This window comes from Polypterus senegalus, chromosome 14, assembly GCF_016835505.1.
Source record: "Polypterus senegalus isolate Bchr_013 chromosome 14, ASM1683550v1, whole genome shotgun sequence".
Taxonomy (NCBI): Eukaryota; Metazoa; Chordata; class Cladistia; order Polypteriformes; family Polypteridae; genus Polypterus; species Polypterus senegalus.
The window spans coordinates 23,977,154-23,998,342 of NC_053167.1; the positions used below are offsets into that span (position 1 = coordinate 23,977,154).

General features: G+C 38.1%; 1 protein-coding gene across 1 annotated transcript in view; it reads right to left on the bottom strand.

Moving 5' to 3' along the window:
* Positions 1 to 14,965, bottom strand: part of mmp24 (matrix metallopeptidase 24) — a 139,359-nt gene extending 124,394 nt beyond the window's left edge. The window contains exon 1 of the mRNA XM_039735357.1: positions 14,706 to 14,965. Within this exon, the coding sequence (XP_039591291.1) occupies positions 14,706 to 14,831 (126 nt within the window). The 5' untranslated portion in view covers positions 14,832 to 14,965. The remainder of the gene's footprint in view (positions 1 to 14,705) is intronic.
* Positions 14,966 to 21,189: the final 6,224 nt, after the last annotated feature.

Consider the following 21,189-nt stretch of genomic DNA (forward strand, 5'->3'; position numbering starts at 1 on the left):
ACATGTCGTTGCTGGTTCATATGCAAGACACCACCACCTCCTTAACATTAATATTTTAGTATACGACTCCTGCCTTGCCATTATTCAATAACTGAAAGGCACTTTTAATATTTAATCAGGCGATGTTAGCCTAAGTTTGCTTTTATTTAGGAAATCCCTTCATTGCCGTGGCACAGCTGCATTTCCACACCCCAGAAATTCAGCGTCTTAAAACTGGAAAAAAAGCCTAGCAAGTCAAGTCTGCTTCAATCTACCTTGCACTGTGCCCAGAGCCACACAAAATACAAGGAAGAAGGGAAAAGCTACCAAAGTGGGGTTGCTGAGATGGTGCTTTTAGTCCATTTGATCAGTTCACCAACACATCTTCTGCTCAAACTGTGCACACCGCACAGCTTGTGAATTTTGGAAGCAAGTCTTTCAGCTAAAAATCTTCAAGAGTGCTTCCTTCTGTCTTTATTGTGAAAGCTCTCTATAGCAAAGTTTTAGATGGAAAGTTTTTTCTGTAAATAAACTAGTACGATGTAAAAGAGTAAAACTTCAAGGAAGGCACAGCAGCAGCATAGAGCAAAAAATGGTAGAATCATGTAAAAATAGCACATTCAAGGAGCACATGATCTATCACGTCCAATAAGATAAAGAGGCTGCTGTGATAACATTGGCTCAGCACCTTGTCACACCATCCAAGAGTCAAACTGCACTGCACACACTTCACTTTTGAATACTGGTGACGGACTTCTGTGAAGCATCCACAATATATCTGAACTAATTGGCACCTGGAACTGGGAGGTCATTGGTATTGACTTCCAACATGACGTGTGTGTGTAGCAGGGTGTGCTAGCTCCTCAAAGGACCAAGTTGAATGATAGGAGTCACACTGTGGGATGTTTATACTGCTTTTCATGTCATCTCACCACCACCACAACAGGGACAAAATAATACCTACAACCACAACAGTCACAACTCAAATAAATAATTGATACTTTGCTCAAATTAAAAGATTTTTTTCAGCATATAATCTAGGTCAGACATTGCCAGGAGAAAGCCATCTGAATATTGTCAGGGAGAATGTTCATGTAGCGGTCAGGACGCTTTCTCTTCCCTTGACTGTTAGCTGAGATGCACTCAATGAACAGCCTGTTGTCTGTTTGGGTGTGGTGAGAGCATGCAGAAAAGACTGATTGGTAGAATTTCCCAGCACTGCAGCATGTCCATGCTAGCACTTGTGGTTACTGTAGGATAATATTGTTTTGGTATGATATACCAGTCACTGTCAAAGAGTGAGCTTAACCAACCTATTTCTAGAATGCTTGGGGAGACAGACAGTGTTGTGTAGTGGTTAAGGCTTTGAATGTCAAACAGTGAGTTTGTGGGTTTGAATCCCACTACTGAGACTGTACGACTATGAGAAAGTCACTTGACCTAAATCATCATAAATGTTGCATGTTGCCTTGGATAAAGGTGTCAGCCAAATATGCAAATGCAAAACACTTTCTTGACTTTCCTCCTGGCAAAGTCCAACAAATGCTTCCTCACAGATTTATTAAATACAAGAATGAAAACAAAGGAAAGTAAGAAAGAGGGAAAAAAGTGGGTACTGTAACATAATAATGATAAGCAGGAAAAAGCATGTGAATGAATATTTCGGAAGCAGGCTATTTGCAAAATTCTAATGCTTAATAAATACAGAGACCACAGTGATGTACTGAATATTATTAATCTTCACTACTTCTTTGCTTTACCTCAACTGACTGCTCACTTCACATACTTGGGTCATTCCCAATTTCACACAGAGCTGGCCCACTCAGATCTCAAACAAACCAAGCCTCCTCCTTCACAGTTCAGCCTGACTCCATATTAATCTTCTCACTCCTAGTTCAGTCACAGACACTCAGTGTGTAATATAGAGTAGGTTTTCAGTTCTTCTAAATTTGCCATGCCTGAATCTGAGACAGGTCTGCTGCTCTCTCCAGTAACAACTGCTGCTCACCTTCTAATTCATGCCAGTGTCACACTTAATAGATTTGGTCATCTCTTCTCTCAGCCACCAACTACTATTTTGAGACTGATCAAATCTCCTCACATTACAGGCTAAACAGTTATGTTCCAGTTCATCCATTGTATCATTGTGTGACATTGAGCAGACCCATTGAACTTTTTGACTGTGTGGTCTATGGTCAGCTTGTCATCACGGCCAATACCCCCAGGCCGCCAGATGGAGCTCTCTCTGCAGCATGAAGATGCCCCAGATACCAGCAGGGAATCATGGACTATGGAGTTTTCCTCTACAAACCTGCTGGATACCCCAGGGGCCAACAGAGGACGCTGCAGGGAGGACCAGAGAGTCATATGTGCCCTATAACCCGGAAGTGTGTCATAGACAAAGCGACAGCAGAAGTGACATATTTCCGGGGTGAAGAAAAGGACTTTTTATCTGACCCGGAAGTGATAGGAGATCACCATGGACTGGGGATTGGAACACTTCTGAGTCAGGGAATATGAAAGGATTGTGGGAGCTCCCAGACGGCGAGCTGAGCTGGGTGGAAGGGTGGCAATGCGTCTAGGAGTGGAGGATTGTTTATTGTAGTGATTATTGTATTATTTAATGAGTATAGTGGAGGATACTCAGGGAGGGTGCTTTGTGCACTGTTGTTTATAAATAAAGTCAAGTTTTGGACTTTTATCTGGTGTCTGGTGACTTGGACAAGGGTTCAAGGAAGCGATAGCACCCCCTATGTGTCACAACTGTTTATTCAATGCCAGTGTCACAGCATGTCTGCTCATGTCCTAGTTCATCCCTATGTTGATTTGAACACTTCCACTCATCTATCCATTTAGTTGCTGACTCACAGTTTGACTCTGAGCACAACTGATGACACCTCCATCATAGGCCTGATCACCAATAATAATGGCTTATACAGAAAAGATATCAACGGTGCCAGCACACCAATCTCACCCTTCATGTCAGCAAAACCAAGGAGCTGGTCATAGGCGTCAGAATGCAAAAGGCAAACCACACTAATGTCTACACTGGAGTGGGCACTGTTCAGAGGGTGAGAAGACTTACATTTCTTGGAGGTTGGCACACAACATATTTTGTTTGTAGTCCAAATTAGCACCTTTAAATCTTCAGGCGCCCGAGGACAGCTCATATTTCCCCCTCTGTTTTCACAAACTTCTACAGGTGTACAGTAGGATCCAACTTCAATGGAAACATCACACCCTGGTACACCACCTGCTTGCTCAAGATAGTAAAGCACTTCAGAGGGTGGTGAAGACAATGGAGAATATTATTGGCACCCAGATGCCCTCTGTTCAGGATATAAACAATACTTTCTACTTTTTATTTAGAAAGGCAAACAGTATTATTACATCCTGACCAGCCGCTTTCTCACTCCTCCCATCTGGTACAGGACCATTGACACTCACACCAGTAGATTCAGTTTCCACCCATAAGTCATAAGTATATTGTATATTTGCTTCATACTGTAAAAATATTTTGTCTATTTATTTTTTGTATTATATTTTAGTTAACTGTTTTGAAGAAACATGCAAGAAAGAATTTCATTTTACTCATGACAATAAACTTGACCTCCACAATTTCTCATTCCTCCGTGTTTCATGAGGCCAGTCGATTGCTGTGTAATTCTCTTCACCTCCCTTTTCAATCACTGAACTCTTGCTGTGACTTGAAATGCATCACTGCACCTTATGGTGCCACCCTTGGCTGGTCTGCTCAACTCCAGGTTCAAATCTTGATTTGCACTGCGACTGTAAGCAGGTCTCCTCACCTTCTTATTCAGGTTTCTTACTCACCTTCATGTATCTCCAGTGACATAATATATGCTTCTGAGTTGATCTGGTCAGGTTCCTGCTCAGTCTCTCACTCTCCATACCAGTTCATCCCAGTGTCACTCTGAACTCACTCACTCACTCCCCAGCTAAGCTATGTGCCTCAGCCCCTTATCACAGAAATGTTAGTTATTGGGGTATAAAAACTACCATGAATGCAGCCTCCATAAGGCTGGATGTCAGTATCCTTTTTTCTGCTGGGATGTTTGTATTATGAACTTGATTAATACATGTCATCTAACCAGTGCTATAATTGTATAAATATGCATTCTGAATGATTGCATTTTTTTGCTTTGGGATAGTGATGAAAAGCATCAATTGATAAATTAATTTGAGTTAGCTGTCTGGCTAAAATGAGGGGGACAATGGGAAACATCTTTGTCTGCACAGAACCGCAGCTAGCTGCAACTGTGGAACTTTGTGTGGGAGTAAATGCAGACTGGTCACATCATGGAGGACAGAACACAGCATGGTTCACTGCCAGCTAAACTCAGGCAGGAGGCTCAACTGTCACAATATTTGTAACACAAGGGGATCAGTAATTGGCAATAACTGATCACAAACAGATCACAATCCTCTCCAAAACCCATCTTGGTCCATTGTAGTCCTCCATATGCACATTCTTCAACTCTCACCCTCAGTGGGTGGGAACTGCTATTTGTGAAGTACAGGTGGCATCTTGTTATACAGTGTATAAATCAGTACCTCTTCTCTAGCGGCTTTTTCATTAAATCCAAGGGTATTCAGAAGCTTTATTATATAGTAATGAAATGCTGCTTTATTGAGAATAAACCTCCAGGCCAAACTAGTGCTGCACTAAATTACTGGCTGCTAAGTCATTTGCTTGCCTGCCCCTATTCCACACAGTACACACTCACTAGTAAGGATAGTTTGTTTTTTTGTTATCCTTTTAAAATAATTACTTTTTCATGATATTAGGTTTCCAAACAGAGTTTTTCATTTAATTTTATAATATAACAAATTATGTTACACATTGTGTTGGTATCCTGGTGTTATTTGCTGTGTAGCCATAACAGAGAGCCACACCCTTGGAGCTGATGGCTGTTCCGGGCGCTTAGGAGTGCCTCATTGCTCAAAAGTGTCTCCTACATCTGTCACAGTGTTCCCCAGATAGTATTTATTGCTGTTGCAGCCTGGCTACCCAAGTGTTGGTTTGACTGCTGTGGCTTAGAGACGGCCTGTATCAGGCCTATTACTAGTAGGTTAAGGAGATTGCAGATAACACAGTGGGCAGACATTTTTCTGTCTGTCAATCCCTCACAGACTTCTTCCAATTATAATGTCAAGATGGACCAGAACGAATCCCTACCATATTGGGCACAAAGTATTAAAATTTGCCTTTGGTTATTTATGCTATCTTTCTTCTGTACTAATAACAAGCCTTTGGCAATGGTTAAATTCTTTCAGATCTGGTAATGTCCTCATTTAATTTGTCTGACTATTTCTCTTTGGCCTGATGTATTCTTTAGGGTGGTCTCTAACCCCTGTAAAGATTGCTTTAAAAAATTAAAACTAATGCACTGGAGAAGAAGATTTAGTGAGACAGAGATTGCTGAACTGGTAACATCTCCACTGGCTGAGCTCTCACCAGTGAACTCTCTTTCCGATTAGGCCCAGGAAACTGACTGACCATGTCCTCACAAGTCTTGCTCCTTCTAGGCCTGTTTTGTATCATAGCGTTCCCTTGTTTGTTTCTCTGTCTTTTTACTTTGCATTTTGCCAAAGCAACTATTTCTGGGACTCTGCAAGTCACTCTGTTTCACAGAAAGTCAGTAGTACTAATCACTGGGCCTCCATGATATTTACCTTTACTTTATTTAGAATTTTTTATATGACTTAATGCCTTTTAAAGTCATTACAAGATGTTCTACAAAAATGACACAAATTAATTTCAATGAAAAATCAGATTACACAATAATTCAGAATCAGATAGGACTACGTGAGTGCAACTGTTCCAGCATGAAATCATTGTGTGAAATGATGAAGAGATAATTGGCAGTAAGAATTGGTAGACTGTACAGCAAAATTAGTTTGAGCTCTGGGTTAGGCAAGAATGGAGCTACCTAGGAGTATCTGTTATTTAGTTTCTGCTAGGTAACAAGACCTTGAATAATGCTCTTTTGTTTATAAGATATACATTAGAATGTGGCTATCTGTAGTGTTTGTATGCTCTTAAAAATGAAGATACCAGAGTGGCTCTTCAGAGCAATGCTCAATCAGATTTAATTCCCAAAAGAACCATCCAGCAGAAAGAACCTTTATTTATTTTGATTCACAACAGGCTTCATACAGTAAATTACCATGAATAAATGGTAACAGTTTTATGAAATGCCAATTGAGTTCCTGTTTGGAAAAAGAAATTCAGCTCAGTTCAGGTTTTCTTGATCTGTTGTATCCTGCTAGGTAGTCTACTGTCCATTAAGGATTTCTGTTATGTCCACAGATTGAACATTTGTCAAAGCCCAAAGAATCCATCTAAATTCCATGAAGACCTTACAGAATGAAATGGTACTCTATCAAGCCAGTAAAGTGCCTTTTTTGAACCACGTAATTTACTGAGATAAAACAAGACTTAACCAAGGCTCTGTTTGTTTTACAGATGCAGAATAGCAAGCTTAAACCCTGTTCAGTAGTGTTACAGAGTATTAAAGCATACAAATGAATCAAATATGGGAAAAAAAAAAGAAATGAAAATGGACAAATTAACACATTCTCCATGATATCAGTTTTCATTGCAAGTTGCAAAATGAGACACTGGACCAGAAAGTGGACAAATGTCAGAAGAAGACCTCATTGTCTATTAGGTCTAAACAGGGTAGGCAGTAACACAGCTTTTTAACCCTTTAAACTCAGTCTCATTTATGTCCATTTTCTGCTACTTTGATTTAACTGGCTATAACTTTAACATGCTTCATTCAATATTCATGATCTATCCCTCAAAATAAAGGTCAGAACTACTTCATAGTTCTGGAGAATTGAGTTATGTTGCATGCATATGTTGCAGCAGAATAAGCTGCAAAATTTAGTAAGGTTTATATCAAAACATGCACTTTGAATGTTAATCTTATTTCCATAGGTGTTGAAATAAGCTTCCATACACTATAAAAGCATCAGTGAATGGGTCAGGAACACCCAGAAAACAATGGTTATGAAATATTTGCAAGGAATATGTCTAGTGTTACTGTTCTGAAGCAGTACAAAAAACAGGATTCTATTTCTGTGCATTTACTGTTTTCAAATAAACATCAATAGCATAAATATCCATTATTGAAGACCCGTGACCTATGTATGATTCAGAAGGGCAGATCCTACTCTGTCAGAATATATACTGTATATATACTTGGCAAAGAAATTATACTGTTTATCCAAATTCCAACACCAGCACTTACAAGGTTCAAAAACATCTTTACAAAAAAAAAAATTCTGAAATATAGAAATATATAGAAATATAGAAAGTGGAATCTGCCATTTGTAAGTTGAAACACCCCTCTCATTTAGTAGATCATGTTCTGTCCATATGTTCTATATATGTTCTGTTCAGCTATTTACTATCTTTGAGGAAAGAAAAAAATATCGCAATGGGATATCAACACAACACCTCATTTTTACTGGAAAACACTGTATATGCATTATAGCAAAGAGGAAATTAAAAATTTTATGCAGTTTTTTTTTAAGAATTTGCATTATTATTTCTGGTAAAGCTACCAGGTCCAAAACAATGGGGCTGAGTTTAAACTGTTAAATTACCAACAGAGTTACGAAGACAGGTTTATATCTGGAATAGTTGAGACAGTGGAAATGTGTCAGCTGAACGTTGTATTTAGTCAGGAGTCTGGTGGCAACATTTTGGATCTGTTGTACATTTTCAGTACTTGATCCTGAAAGTTCACCAGGAGAAGAACAGCAATAATTTTAGTAAAATTTTACAAAGGTGTGACATTGTATGCACCCATAAGGGATGTATTTTTTTTTTGCTGATGCATTGAGTGCAGGTAAAATTTGGTTTGGGCGTACTTGTCAATGTAGCTCCACTAGTTGCACTAGGAAGTGGCAGTTGAAGGTAGTTGAATCACCACTCATTGAGCACTGGACACAAATGCTTGCTGCTGTCACACAGATGGACCATTGGAGTGCATGAGTAGCATTGATCTGGTTTTGCTGATCCCTGCACAGAATCTTCACACTATATTGAGTATTCTTATTTTGAATTCTACAGATTTGATAAGAAGGGTGTCAGTGAAGGCAGGTTCATCTTCTTCCTGACTTCTCTGCTCTGCTGTATTATCATCCTAAGGGAAGGGTACTGGAGAGCATTGTTATACTGACCACTAAGCAAAGACCACTGTAAATACAGAGGTGTGGTTTGAGTGCATCTGTTGAGGAAGCTTTACTCATATGTCTGTTAGAAGATGGAAAGACTACAAAGCAGCAGTGTGTCACTGAAAGGGAATTGTCTGAATGACAGTGAAAGAAGACTTCAACTTTTCAGAATAGTTTTCTGACAAGCCATTCACATGGCACCCTTGCTAAGACATGTACAGTACTGATAGAGTAGAGCAGAACGATACCTTTGGAGTGGCCTGCTAGTCAATCACAGAATGCAAGCTTCATCATGGAAGAGTTATTTCATTGCCTAACCCCTTCACCCTCTTTTGCCGACAAAATCTCAAACCTTTATAGCAGACTAACATAAAAATGTTATTAGCCCTTCAGAGCCACAGTACAATCTGCATGCAGTAGGGTGCCAGCTGCCGTCTGCTAGAAGACAAGAAGATCAGCCTGCAACCCTGACTAAATTATAACATGTTAAACAAGCGGGTTATGTGAAGTTAAGAAAAAAATGTAAGAACTGTAAACATTTCAAAGGCAGTTTTTTTTTTTTTTTTTAACAAGTTGATCTAAATCTTGAAGTCAATAGATGGGAATTCTCACTCCTGCAAGGGGGCTTTCATGATTCAAACAGATTAAAACCTGTCAATTTATGGTCAAATGAAAGGTAGACAAGGTTAGGATTAGAAGGTAACTGTTGTCAGGAATTCGACAATTCTTACTCTAATGAGGGTGGGAAATTGGAGAACGTGCTTCTGTACTCCAGACAGCATCATTGCTTCTAAATTGTGTACAGTGCTGGTCCAAAGCCAACACTTTATGATTCTCTAGCAAGCACAGAAGGAAACTATACATTAAAAAAAAAACAGTGGCCATTGTGCGGGGTGCTTTTTTATAAGAGAAGACAGACAGACAGTATGTCATTACTTTCCATACTGCACATGATGCCTTATGATCTTTTTAACTTCCCATTACTCACATGTCACAAGTATCTAATACACTCTAAAAAACATTTTATATAAATGTAGAGTGTAATGAAGTCATCAAATCAGGGATTAGTCAATTGGTGCCCACTTAAATACTGCCCGTTATATTCTCTGAGAGAGCGAGGCACAATTTAGTTCTAATCATAGCCACTGACTTTGAGAAGTGCTGAGATTCGAAGTTCAGCTCAGGGCTCAGCAACTCAGAGATCTGCCCGTGTTACAGTGCTAAGAGTGTGCCCTACAGCAGGAGCAGATTTAAATAATAAAAAAGAAAGTTAACATAATATTAGTGGGAAATTATCAATCCTCACAGTTCGAGAGTCAGAACATGTTGCTTATTCAGATTTATTTACCAGTGCTTTTTACGGATATTATTCGTATAGTGTTATTAATCCTTTGACAACTTGAACTTTGTCAAGCTGACAAAGCTGTTTTTTTTATTTGAATTTGAGAGAAAGAGAGAGAGAGAGTCAAACATGATATCTGCACAGGTTTTAAAATAAGAGATAGCAGGAGTTTAGGGAATTATGAATGGTTAACATTAACAAAAGGGTCAAGAGGATGGACTATCACATTTCAGCTTATTCCAATTAGATTAAATATAGTATATCTTCACATTATTAATTCACATTTACTTCATTACTCATCTAGCTCCAGAACAAATGCTACCTCCATCATCACATGTGGAGAAGTAGTAGGGTGAGAAACTCTCTCACGTAAACACCCTGCCCATCCATCTTAAATGATTTAAGCAGTTAAAAGAGTTGTTTCCTCAGACAGTCAAGGTTATTGAAAGAAAGAAAGAAATAGATCTGTAACATATTCCATAAATCATAATCATGAATTGATAACAGATTTGCAAAATATCAGTGGCATCCTGATTTTGAAAGGACTCTTACTGCATATAGTAACACAGGCACAGTTCAGGTTTTTAAATCTGTTGTATCCTGATAGGTAGTTTACTATACATTAAAGATTTCTGTTTATTCCACATATTAAGAACCATTTCAAAGTCCAGTAAACCAGTTTCATATGCAAAGAAACCTTCACAGAATTAAATGGTTCTTTGTCAAGAAGAGAACAATATCTATCTATCTATCTATCTATCTATCTATCTATCTATCTATCTATCTATCTATCTATCTATCTATCTATCTATCTATCTATCTATCTATCTATCTATCTATCTATCTGCCAGGAGGTCCATAGACTATCATTCAAAAAGCGAGGTTAAATTGATGAGCATAGATGTTTTACAGTTCACTTGCTACCTGCTACATTATTGCAAACATGAGGGAGCATGTAGTCCTCACAACTGATTAATGGTTAATCCTGTCACCACCCTTCACAATTGATTTTGATGAGTGATAGAAACAATTCCCGTTCTTTAATATGTTCAAACCTAGTTTTCCATTTTTCCGTGTGTTGCATCCCTGCCTATGCTTGTTTTTCTGTTGTTTTTGACTACTTTTGACCTGATCTTCTATATTTATGACTATGTCCTGTCAGCCCAGTCTACAACCATCTTGTTCATCCTCGTATGCACTTATAGTTATCTCTCTATCAGATGAAGACTGAATCATGAGCATGGAGGTTCTGGTCAAATGTCCATGGATTAAAGTATCTAGTGACATAATCAAAGGATGTGAGACTGAAGGATGGTGATAATGAAAAAGTTTCAGTAGCAAATTGGTAAAATACATGTATTAAGACATATCTGAGGACTTGTGCACCAAATGCTATACTATAGTCAGATAAATAGAAAGTCAGAAATCCAAAAAATGCTTATAAGCACAATATATCTAACACAAGGTAAGTCATGAAGCAAGGGATACAAAAAGCCTGCATGACTGAGCCCAGGAGTGTTTTTAAGAAGAATGTTTAAAATGACTCAGATCTGAGCTTGCATGGTTAACAGCAAGAGGTGGGCATGACAAAGAGCATCAGGGTAGACAATTGTGAAAGGACACTATTTCAATAACTTTGTGAAGTGTCTCAGCAGCTAGAAATGAACAGTTACATATGGGTTTGCTATTTTTTGTACATTTAGGTTTGATTACACATGGACAAATTGACTATCATAACACAATCTTGCCATAATTGTGGATCTGACACTGCAGATTTTCCATTAACTTCTGGCATCAAATTACTGTTAATATTCATACAGTATTTAACAAAATGCATATTCCTTCAACATGGCTACATGAGGCTACAGCATCCATTAAAAATCAATTTAGAATAAACCACCACTCTTTCTCCTAGCAGGCAAGCAGTTGCATTGATAACTCAGATGAGTGGTTTTGTAAAGCTCTTTTGAAAGATAGTAATACCAGAATGAGAAGGCGTTACTCACCACTTTATTGTGCTTTACACATTATTATACTTTAAATAATTTTTGAAAAATAAAAAGCACCCACAATATGTACACATAAACACATTAACCATGTAGCAAAACAAAGGAAGACCTGCTTTATTGTATTGCATTAGTTTTGGTTATACTACTATATAGCATACCTTTGTTGGGGTTTTGATATATCCTTCAATTTACAGAATTGCAGGCACTCACTCTAATGATGAGAATCACAATACATTGTGGGGCTAATGAAAAACAGTAGCACTATAATTGACTACTTTAACTTCCTTTGCAATGTTTACTCCTTTTAAAGTTGTTTGAAGATTCATGAATCTTTACTCATATTTGTATTTTTATTTTTATTTTTATTATAATGTCAGGCTTACTAAATAATTGTAACTGCTTCTGTTTTAAAATCATAATTGAGATAATATGATGTAAACAATTTTCTAAATAATGTTTAAGTAAAACATGAATAAATACATACAAGCACAGGCATATATCCTTCCGACTTATATATTTACTGTATATGGGCGGCACAGTGGCGCAGTGGGTAGCGCTGCTGCCTCGCAGTTAGGAGACCCGGGTTTGCATGTTCTCCCCGTGTCTGCGTGGGTTTCCTCCGGGTGCTCCGGTTTCCTCCCACAGTCCAAAGATATGCAGGTTAGGTGCATTGGTGATTCTAAAATTGTCCCTAGTGTGTGCTTGGTGTGTGAGTAGGTGTGTGTGTGTGCCCTGCGGTGGGCTGGCACCCTGCCCAAGGTTTGTTTCTTGCCTTGCACCCTGTGTTGGCTGGGATTGGCTCCAACTGACCCCTGTGACCCTGTAGTTAGGATATAGTGGGTTGGATAATGGATGGATGGATTGATGGATATATATATATAGGTCTTCAAGGTTTTCTCGAATCTGTTCTCCAAGTACAGATTCACATTTAAAAGAAACCAACCTTGGATGGGGTCACAGTGGTTACTGACACATACACATTCACAACATAAAATCTTTTTTCTATACTATTTAAAAGCATGGATGAGAATTTCACAGACACACTGGGAATACATGAAGTCTCCACACAGACGCTGCCGTAATTTGGAACTGAACTGAAGTTCAAGTTCCTTAAAGTGGCAGTTCTACTCACTGCACCACCCTGCTGAGCAATAATAAAACACTAAACATGTATTAATTAAAAGCAGGGACAGTCAACTGTGTAATAACAGTAATAACCACAATATTAATACATTAATCAGTAATTAAATCCAAAACATTACAATAGCAATAATATCAGAGTAATGTTTTATTAGTAATGTCAAACTAGTTAAAATCAATGCCTGCAATAATGCAATTATGAAAATTTAAAGCCATTACTGACTGGGCCAGGATTATCATCAAACAGATAGAAACAGAACATAACACAACATTCTTAAACCCCCACAATCCAACAGGAGCATTATTTGCAAGGCAGAAATCAGCCCTGGACAGGATATCAGTTCATTGCAGGGCTCAATCAGGCACAGACTCACACTCTCACATAGCCCATTCAGAATATCACGACAGCCTAACCTAACCAGTATGTCTTTGTAGATGCAGGGGATGGCAAGAGTACCAGGAAAACACACTCCTCCAGTAAAATAAGAATCATAGCAGGCAATAACTATATATCTATAAACACAGCAACAATAATATACTGAACCAAAATAGAAAATACAGAATTGTTACATATATATATATATATATATATATATATATATATATATATATATATATATATATATATATATATATATATATATATATAATGCATGGAATGAGCATATTATGGCAAGAGCATAATTAAAGCAATTAAATATATACTGTATAATCACAGTATGAAACTTCAGATAGATAGATAGAGTCAAGGTATAAAAGCATCAGTATAAAAAATGAATTTTCTAGTAATATTATAAACTATGCACCATTTATTTACATTTGAACACCAACAAACAAGGTAGCCCCGATAATAGTATCAATGCTCTTTCATTACGAATTAAATCAAAGCACGCTGTGAAAGCTAATATGCCTACAACGGTAAAGATTTTTTTATGATTGCCAACCCAGATATATAATAAAAACCTTACCTATGTAACCATTTGTGTCATCAGATCATAATAGAAGACATTGCGTTACAAGGATTATTTTTAGGTAGTATTTAAGGGTCCATTGTTAGTTTGCAAAATCTCTTGCACCTGTGCGAAAGTCGATTTCTAATATTAACACAAAGACATAAAATACTCTGAGCAGAAGCATACACTGAATAAGCATTCATAGATTCATATAGAGAAAAGAAAACATGTTTTGCTAAAAGCATGTCCACACTACATACAGTAGGATTATTCATTCATTTTTTAGTTAATTTGTTAGTCATCAAAATGTGGCCCTAGATCGACAGGTAAACCGTCTGCGTAGTAAACGTGCAAGTATCTATCCATTCCTTCCTCCATTCTTCAGCGGGCGCTATCCATGGTGCTGGTTCCTCTCGGAGCTCCGACATTGCGTGCTTGCAAACACATCACCTTTGGGTTGTCATGCTGAGCGTGGTTTGACCCTTTTCTAATATTTCCAGAATAAACCTCGAGATAGTGCATGGGTTGTATTTTATGAACGTGCCTAACGTGCGCGACTACGTGTTGTACAGCAGATCCCTGGGTGTAAGTGAGCTGGTATCTTCGTTTTTTCGCACGTCAGATGCCAGTTCCTGTTCGCACCCAGGGCTCCGCTGAGAGCGTGGTGAAGGATGGTGGTGGCCGGGGGGATAAATAGCCTTTGGGAGGCGCGGATATTTTTTCTAATCGCTCTTCCTTCTCCGCCATCCACAAATGCGAAGTATGGGAATTGTGCATTAAAATTGATTCCAAAGTAGCGTTATTAGCCCGATATATAGTGTCACTGTTTGCCTCATCAAACCACCACAGACTTCATTCTTTTCGTAATACGTATTATTTTGGATAAAAATGAAAACAGATAGAGAAAACCCAAAAATATGCTCATGCATCATGCACATGTCTTGGTAGAATTTATTAAAAATGAATTCCCATCTAATAAAGCCATTTGTTTATTTCGTCTGACATTACTGCCATAGAATAAAAGGTGCAGCCCTCTCATCTATGCGTGCACCGCTGCATCCCCTGACCTACCTCTACTATGAAGGTCCTCTCCTCTCCACAGACGGAGACTACCCAGAAGAGAATGTGAAAATAACACGTCTTCCAACAGAAGCCTGGCAGCCCCGCTCTCCTCCGCTTCGCCCCTGTCCCTGCCATGCTCCCGCCACGACAGCGTTCGCTGTCAGCTTCCTCCACGCTGAGATTCCGTCTTTATCCCCGACACAAAGATGTTCCAGTACTCCCTGCTTTTCTTCTTTTTTCCTCTCCTTTATTTCCACTGCAGATCAACCACTAAACTCCGAGTCTCAGTGCGCAGAATCCGTCCTTAAAGCAACACAGCAGAATCTGAAGCGTCGGTGTGGGGACGTTGATCCGCTGCCGCTGCAGAGGAGTGTGACAGGCGCTATACTGAAAGCACGTTGAGCTAATGTATTGATTAGCTCATTCACAAAGAAAGAAGGTAAAAAACCTTACCAAATCGTGAAGGGTATGGAAGTGTTATTGATGGCGACTGTTACTTGTTTTAAATAGTCTAATACATTTAATCGGTCCTTTGAAATCTCAACTTTTCCTTACAGCAAGTCCTTTGAGTTTCTTGGGTTCTATAATTGCATATTACATACTTTTGTGGTAGAAATTATTATTAATTACCAAAATGAAGAATTTGTTTAAAATAAAATTTGGTTATGGTAAATCTATCTAACTTTGTCCTGTTAAACTCTATCTATCTATCTATCTATCTATCTATCTATCTATCTATCTATCTATCTATCTTTAAAAAAAATTTCTAAGCCAGTGTTGCATTCGACGTTTTACATTTTGTAGTACATTATGAATCTGACTGTCATTTTCGCGCAGCTGTATACCCCTCTTTTTCTTTTACCTCGGTTTTATTTGATGTGATGTGTTTATAACGTTGTGTAAATCTGGTTGGCTATGCGGAGACCATGCGCACTGCAACGTGTCGCCTTGTTAAGGTTCATTGTGTCCACTGAACATGATGAGCAAAGCTTCGGTGCTATCTATGGAAATTCCTGGAACTCTCAGAAACATTGCTCATCTCATGTACTGTAATACATTTAAAGCTGTAAGTAACTGATACCAATGAACTTAAAAGTGCACATTTTCTGGTTTTCTGGTTCATCATAACACTGATAATTTAAAAATAGTACTTTTTTATTTTCTGTCATGAAGCTAACATGAAAGACAATACAGACACAAATAATGATAAATAAAAGTAGAAGATATGGAAACAAATACTCTATGAAAGACATACCCAAGAGATTAGCATGTCTTTATGAGTGTGAATATTTGTGGCATGTGAAACACATAGTTAACTGATTAATTAGGCTTATTCTTTTTTCCCCCTGTTTTTCTTTTGTCCATAGCTGTTATCTATCCCTGTTCTATATCTGCTTTTCCTGGAGTCCAATTTGGCAGCAGCGGGTGCTGGGCATGATGCCAGTCCATCTCACAGCACACTTTACACACATAATGAGCTAAGAGCCTTTGGATTGTATTTGGAAACAAGAGTCCCCATACAGAGAAAATCATGAGAACCCCGGGGGAATACATAAAGGCTTCTCACACGTCACCCTACCAGGGAACTGAACCATTGTCCAAGTGCCTCCTTAAAAAAAAAAAAAAAGAAAAACTTCAGTCTTTACTTGTATCAGAATTGAAATATATTGCAGCAAATATAGCATTATTTATAGCAACTGTTTTAAATGCCAGAATTAGTATTGCATGTTCTTATCTTGGTGGCATGGTAGAGAAGTTGTAGAGCTGTGGTGTTATTGGTTTCAGAAACCTATTTCATTGCCTGTATAGAGCCTGGACATCCTCTTTGTTGTCTGTTTTGGTTTTCTCCAGGTACTTTGCTTTCCTTCCATATCCAAAACATATGAGATTTTATTTACTTGGCCTGAAATGATTGGGAATGTGTGTGTGAGAAAGGTGTGCATGAATATGCTGTGATAGTAAGGTGACCCAGCCAAGACTGGGTGCTGCTGTTTTAGTGATAGCTTCAATTCTGCAAAGGAAGGTTAACTTCAGAAAATAAATAGGTAGATAGAACAGACAGACAGACAGACAGACAGGTGCACCAGATACAGTATCTCACCAGACATTGAATAAATTAAATAAAGGATTTTTATTACACCAAAACACATTCCATAATCACCTCTCCAGTAATAAGCAACAAATAAACAGTAAATAACAATTATTCTTCTACCTCCTCTCCTGTGCTGAGTGTCGTCCACTGCCTCCCGACTCTGACTCCATGTTGTGGTACTGGGCTTTCTTTTATGCCAGACCCAGGAATTCCTTCAGTGCCATTCCATGTCTTTCGGGGAGCACTTCTGGGTCATAAGAAAAGTAAGGGAGTCCTCTCCCGCAGCTCCCTCTATCAATCTCCAGGGACCCTGACAGGACTGCCGTTCTGGACTCCATGTTCCAAGCCCCCCTGCAAGGTGTCCCGACTGGGTTCCCATATGAGGACCACTGCCACTTGGCATATGGGGGATGGAACCACTTCCAACTCTCAGTTTCTGCTAGTCCATCCAACATATTGGTCAGGCCGGGTGTATAGTTATTTCCTTTTCCTGCCAGTCATCCCATCAGTTCTTTTGTTTTAGCCTCCCATCCGGGTAATAACACATCTTTCTTCCTGGCCAGGATGTCCATTCTCCTCCTACAATAGATAGATATATACTCATTTAACACAACGTGAGAATTGCAGGCTCCTTTAAGTGTTTGCTTAAAAGGATCATCAGTTTCAATATAGGAACCCTGCTATCTGTTACAGCACTTGACAAACACACAACTGGCTCACAGTTCAAAGTATAGCTTGCTTTAATTGTATTTCTGTTTTGTTAGTTAAAGGTGATGTTGCGATGATGTTGAGTTTTAGGGACCTTAAAAAAATAATGCTATGCCCTGTTACAAGTTCATGATTTAAATTATTGGTGGCTTGCTCGACTACTTCTTAATAAGAGTAGCGTGTCGATTTTTAAATTTTTTTTTTAGTGAAATGTTAATTCAATTTCATATAATACTCAGATGTTTATGAGCAAGCCACCAATAATTTAAATCATGAACTTGTAACAGGGCATAGCATTATTTTTTTAAGTTCAGGAAGCAAATTTAAAGTGTATATTGGTCTGCTCATTTTTTATTATGTTTATAGGGGGCATCAAGATGTCACAGACCTTCTCATGACAATAAAGTTTGTACTGTTCTTGACAAAACTGTAGCTAGCAAATTCATAAAGGACATTGCTGTCTTAGGCCTTCCTTGCAAATTATGTAGGATTTTGCATCCAGCTTTTGTGTGTTTTGGTCTAGAAGATGAGTAGGATGGAATTGAATCATGTAACTCAAAGAAAAGGGTGAATAGGAGAGGGGTGACAAGAAAAACAGAAACAGCAGGTGACAGCAGGCTTTACTATTCTGTGTGTTTTGTAGAGAGTAAACAGCCCAGCGATCTCTTGTGAAGCAGGTGTTCACTGCATTTGGTAACATCTCAGTGGAGATCAAGCTCTATTTTTCAGTAAGCATTTTGTGCTGTTTCCATTTTTTTTCTGCTCTCCCTTAAGGCATATATGATAAATAAACAGCATCCTTTTTTGTGTGCCACTTTCAATGTGCTTATATTTCCATTTTTTTGATATATATCTGTCGCTATGAGTTTATTTTTAGTGTGTGTCTATGTGAATATGCAACTTAAATAATTAAAAATTTATTTGATATAATAATGGAAATACTAACACTAAAGGAAAATGCCTCAGCATGCCACTACAAAAATAAAATCAATAATTAATGTCAATTTATGAAATGCTAATCTGTAAATGCCAAACTGCCAGAATTCCTGCTTACCTCACAGATGTGTGCACTCCTTCAACATCATCTTTCTTATTATCCCAATCACTTCAGATTTTGGTCAGCCTTCATTCAGCCTTGTGACTCCTACTCTGTGGCAATCGCTACCTCAATCTGTCCATAAGGCTCCATTCATTTTATAACATTCCAGTCACTCCTGAGAAAGCATTCTTTCTCCTCTATTTTTTAGATCTCTGCCTTTCATTTATTTCTATGTACGTTCTGGTCACTCTTTTAGAATCTGACTAGAAGACAGGCTCTTACAATTGTGCTGATGTATTACAACTCATTAATCAGTGATATTTTATACTATATTTTAGTGCACTTTGTTAAATTCCTTGCAATCGTTATTTCTGTGATAGAAAATAAATCTTTATTGAGTGCTTTTCTTATAAAAAATCATGAACTAATTAATAAAAAGCACTACTGTAAAAGAGAAGCAAATACTTTTGAAAGTGTGCATCTCTCTCTCTCTCTGACTAATCAACTTTTTATTGCCGTTATTATTAATAATGTAAATAATCACATCTCTTGTAATATCTGACCACCACATGTGTAATATCATACGATCATATAGTATCTATCTATCTATCTATCTATCTATCGCTCTGTCTGTCTGTCAACAGCTTGAACTGTCCAATGCATTACTGTTATCTACTAACATACTACACATAATTAAAGAAGTTGTTAAAAACACTGAACTGTAACTGTAACTACATTATATTCAAATACTCTGCATATGTTCATATACACTATATGGACAGTATGTGGACACCTCTCCAAATGATTAAGTTCAGCCACAGGAGCATAAAATCAGTGCACAGACAAACATTGGCAGTGAATGGGTCATACTGAAGAGATCAAGGACTTTAAATGTGGCACTGTCATAGAATTCCACCTTTGCCACAAGTCAGTATGTAAAATTTCTGGTCTTCTATATCTGCCCCAGTCAATTGTAAGTGATATTATTGTGACAAGGAAGTGTTAGCCATGATTTGGTAGATCACACAAATGCACAGAGTGGGGCCACTGAGTACTGAAGAGGATAGCAAGTAAAAATCACCCACCCTCTATTGCATCACTCACTTGCAGAGTTCCAAATTTCTTTATGAAATGAGTTTCCATGGCAGAGATGCACAAAAGCCTAGGCTCACTATGCGCAATGCCAAGTATCAACTGGAGTAGTGTAAAACATACCACCACTGGACAGTGTAGAAGTAGAAAATTGTTCTCTGGAGTGGAGAATCACACATCACTGTCTGGCAGTCTAAGAGATGATTTGGGGTTTGGCAGATGCCAGGTGAATGCTACATTTAGTGCTGCAAAGTGCTTACTGTATAGTCTGGTGGAGGAGAAATAATGGTCTGAGGCTGTTTTTCAGGTTTTGGGTAAGGTACTTGGTTCAAGTGATCATTGCTCTTCATGCTTCAGCATACAATGACATTTTAGACAATAGTTTTTTTCCAGTTTTGTGGCAACAGTTTGGAGAAGGCCAGGTCCATGAAGACATTGGCCTGAACAGAGGCCCTGACCTCAACCCTATTGAACACCTTTCGGCTAAATCAGAATACCAGGTTCCAATGAACCTGGTCTTCTCTTTCAACATCAGTACCTGACCTCACAAATACTCTTGGCTGAATGGGCAGATATTAAGCCAGATACACTTCAAAATCTTGTGGACAGACGTCCTAGAAAAGTGGAGCCTATGAAAGCCATAAAGGGGGGACAGACTCCATATTAATGCCAATGGTTTTAGAATGGGATGTCCATCATTCATCAAGCTCATATAGGTGTGATGGTCAGTTATCCGTAAACTTTTGAAATCATTTTGTGTATTTTTCAAAAAAAAAAAAAAAAAGAAACATTATGCATAATAAGTAAAGCCAGTAAATTACCACAGTATATATTTGTAGTCATAAATATGCATAAAAGACCCAAAATAAAGTTTGTTTGAGGTCTTTGCAATTATAACACCCAAAACATAATCTTTTGCAATACATGCTGGCTCCAAAGTGATGTTGAGCGAGTCGTGTCAGTGTAAAGGGTTTTTACTGCCTCCTTCTGTGCAAATATGATACTGCAGATGGAAAGCAACATTCTTTAACAACAGCAGAAACTGTTTAGGCTCAGTGTCTAAATAGACCAGGTAGCAGTTTTGGTATAATAAATCCAGTAAACCTGTTCATTTTTTCTTGATAATACAATATATGGAAGGTTAAAGAAGATATGGTTTTAATGACGAAGTATGCAGTTTTTTTTTCCTTGAGAAACAGATAATAATAATAATAATAATAATAATAATAATAATAATAATAATAATAATAATAATAATTTCTTTAATTTAACACTAGTGGACATGCTAGGACACATTTTAGAAAAGAATCGTCTCAATTTTCATGGCTAGGTGAGAAGTAAGTTTTGGCCTTCCATTGGTTTTTCCATATCTTCACATATTTTTTAGAGGTTTTTACTTTATTTCCTTGCAGACAACAAGCTGTAAAAATCTGGGTGAGCTTGCCTCCTTGGCCTTTATCTTCTGATGGTTTTTATGTAGAAGTGTGCAGCTGCTTAGTCCTCATCCCCTCGAGTGCCTGACTTAATTGCAGCTGCTCACCTGTTTCGTGAGCTTCTGGCTT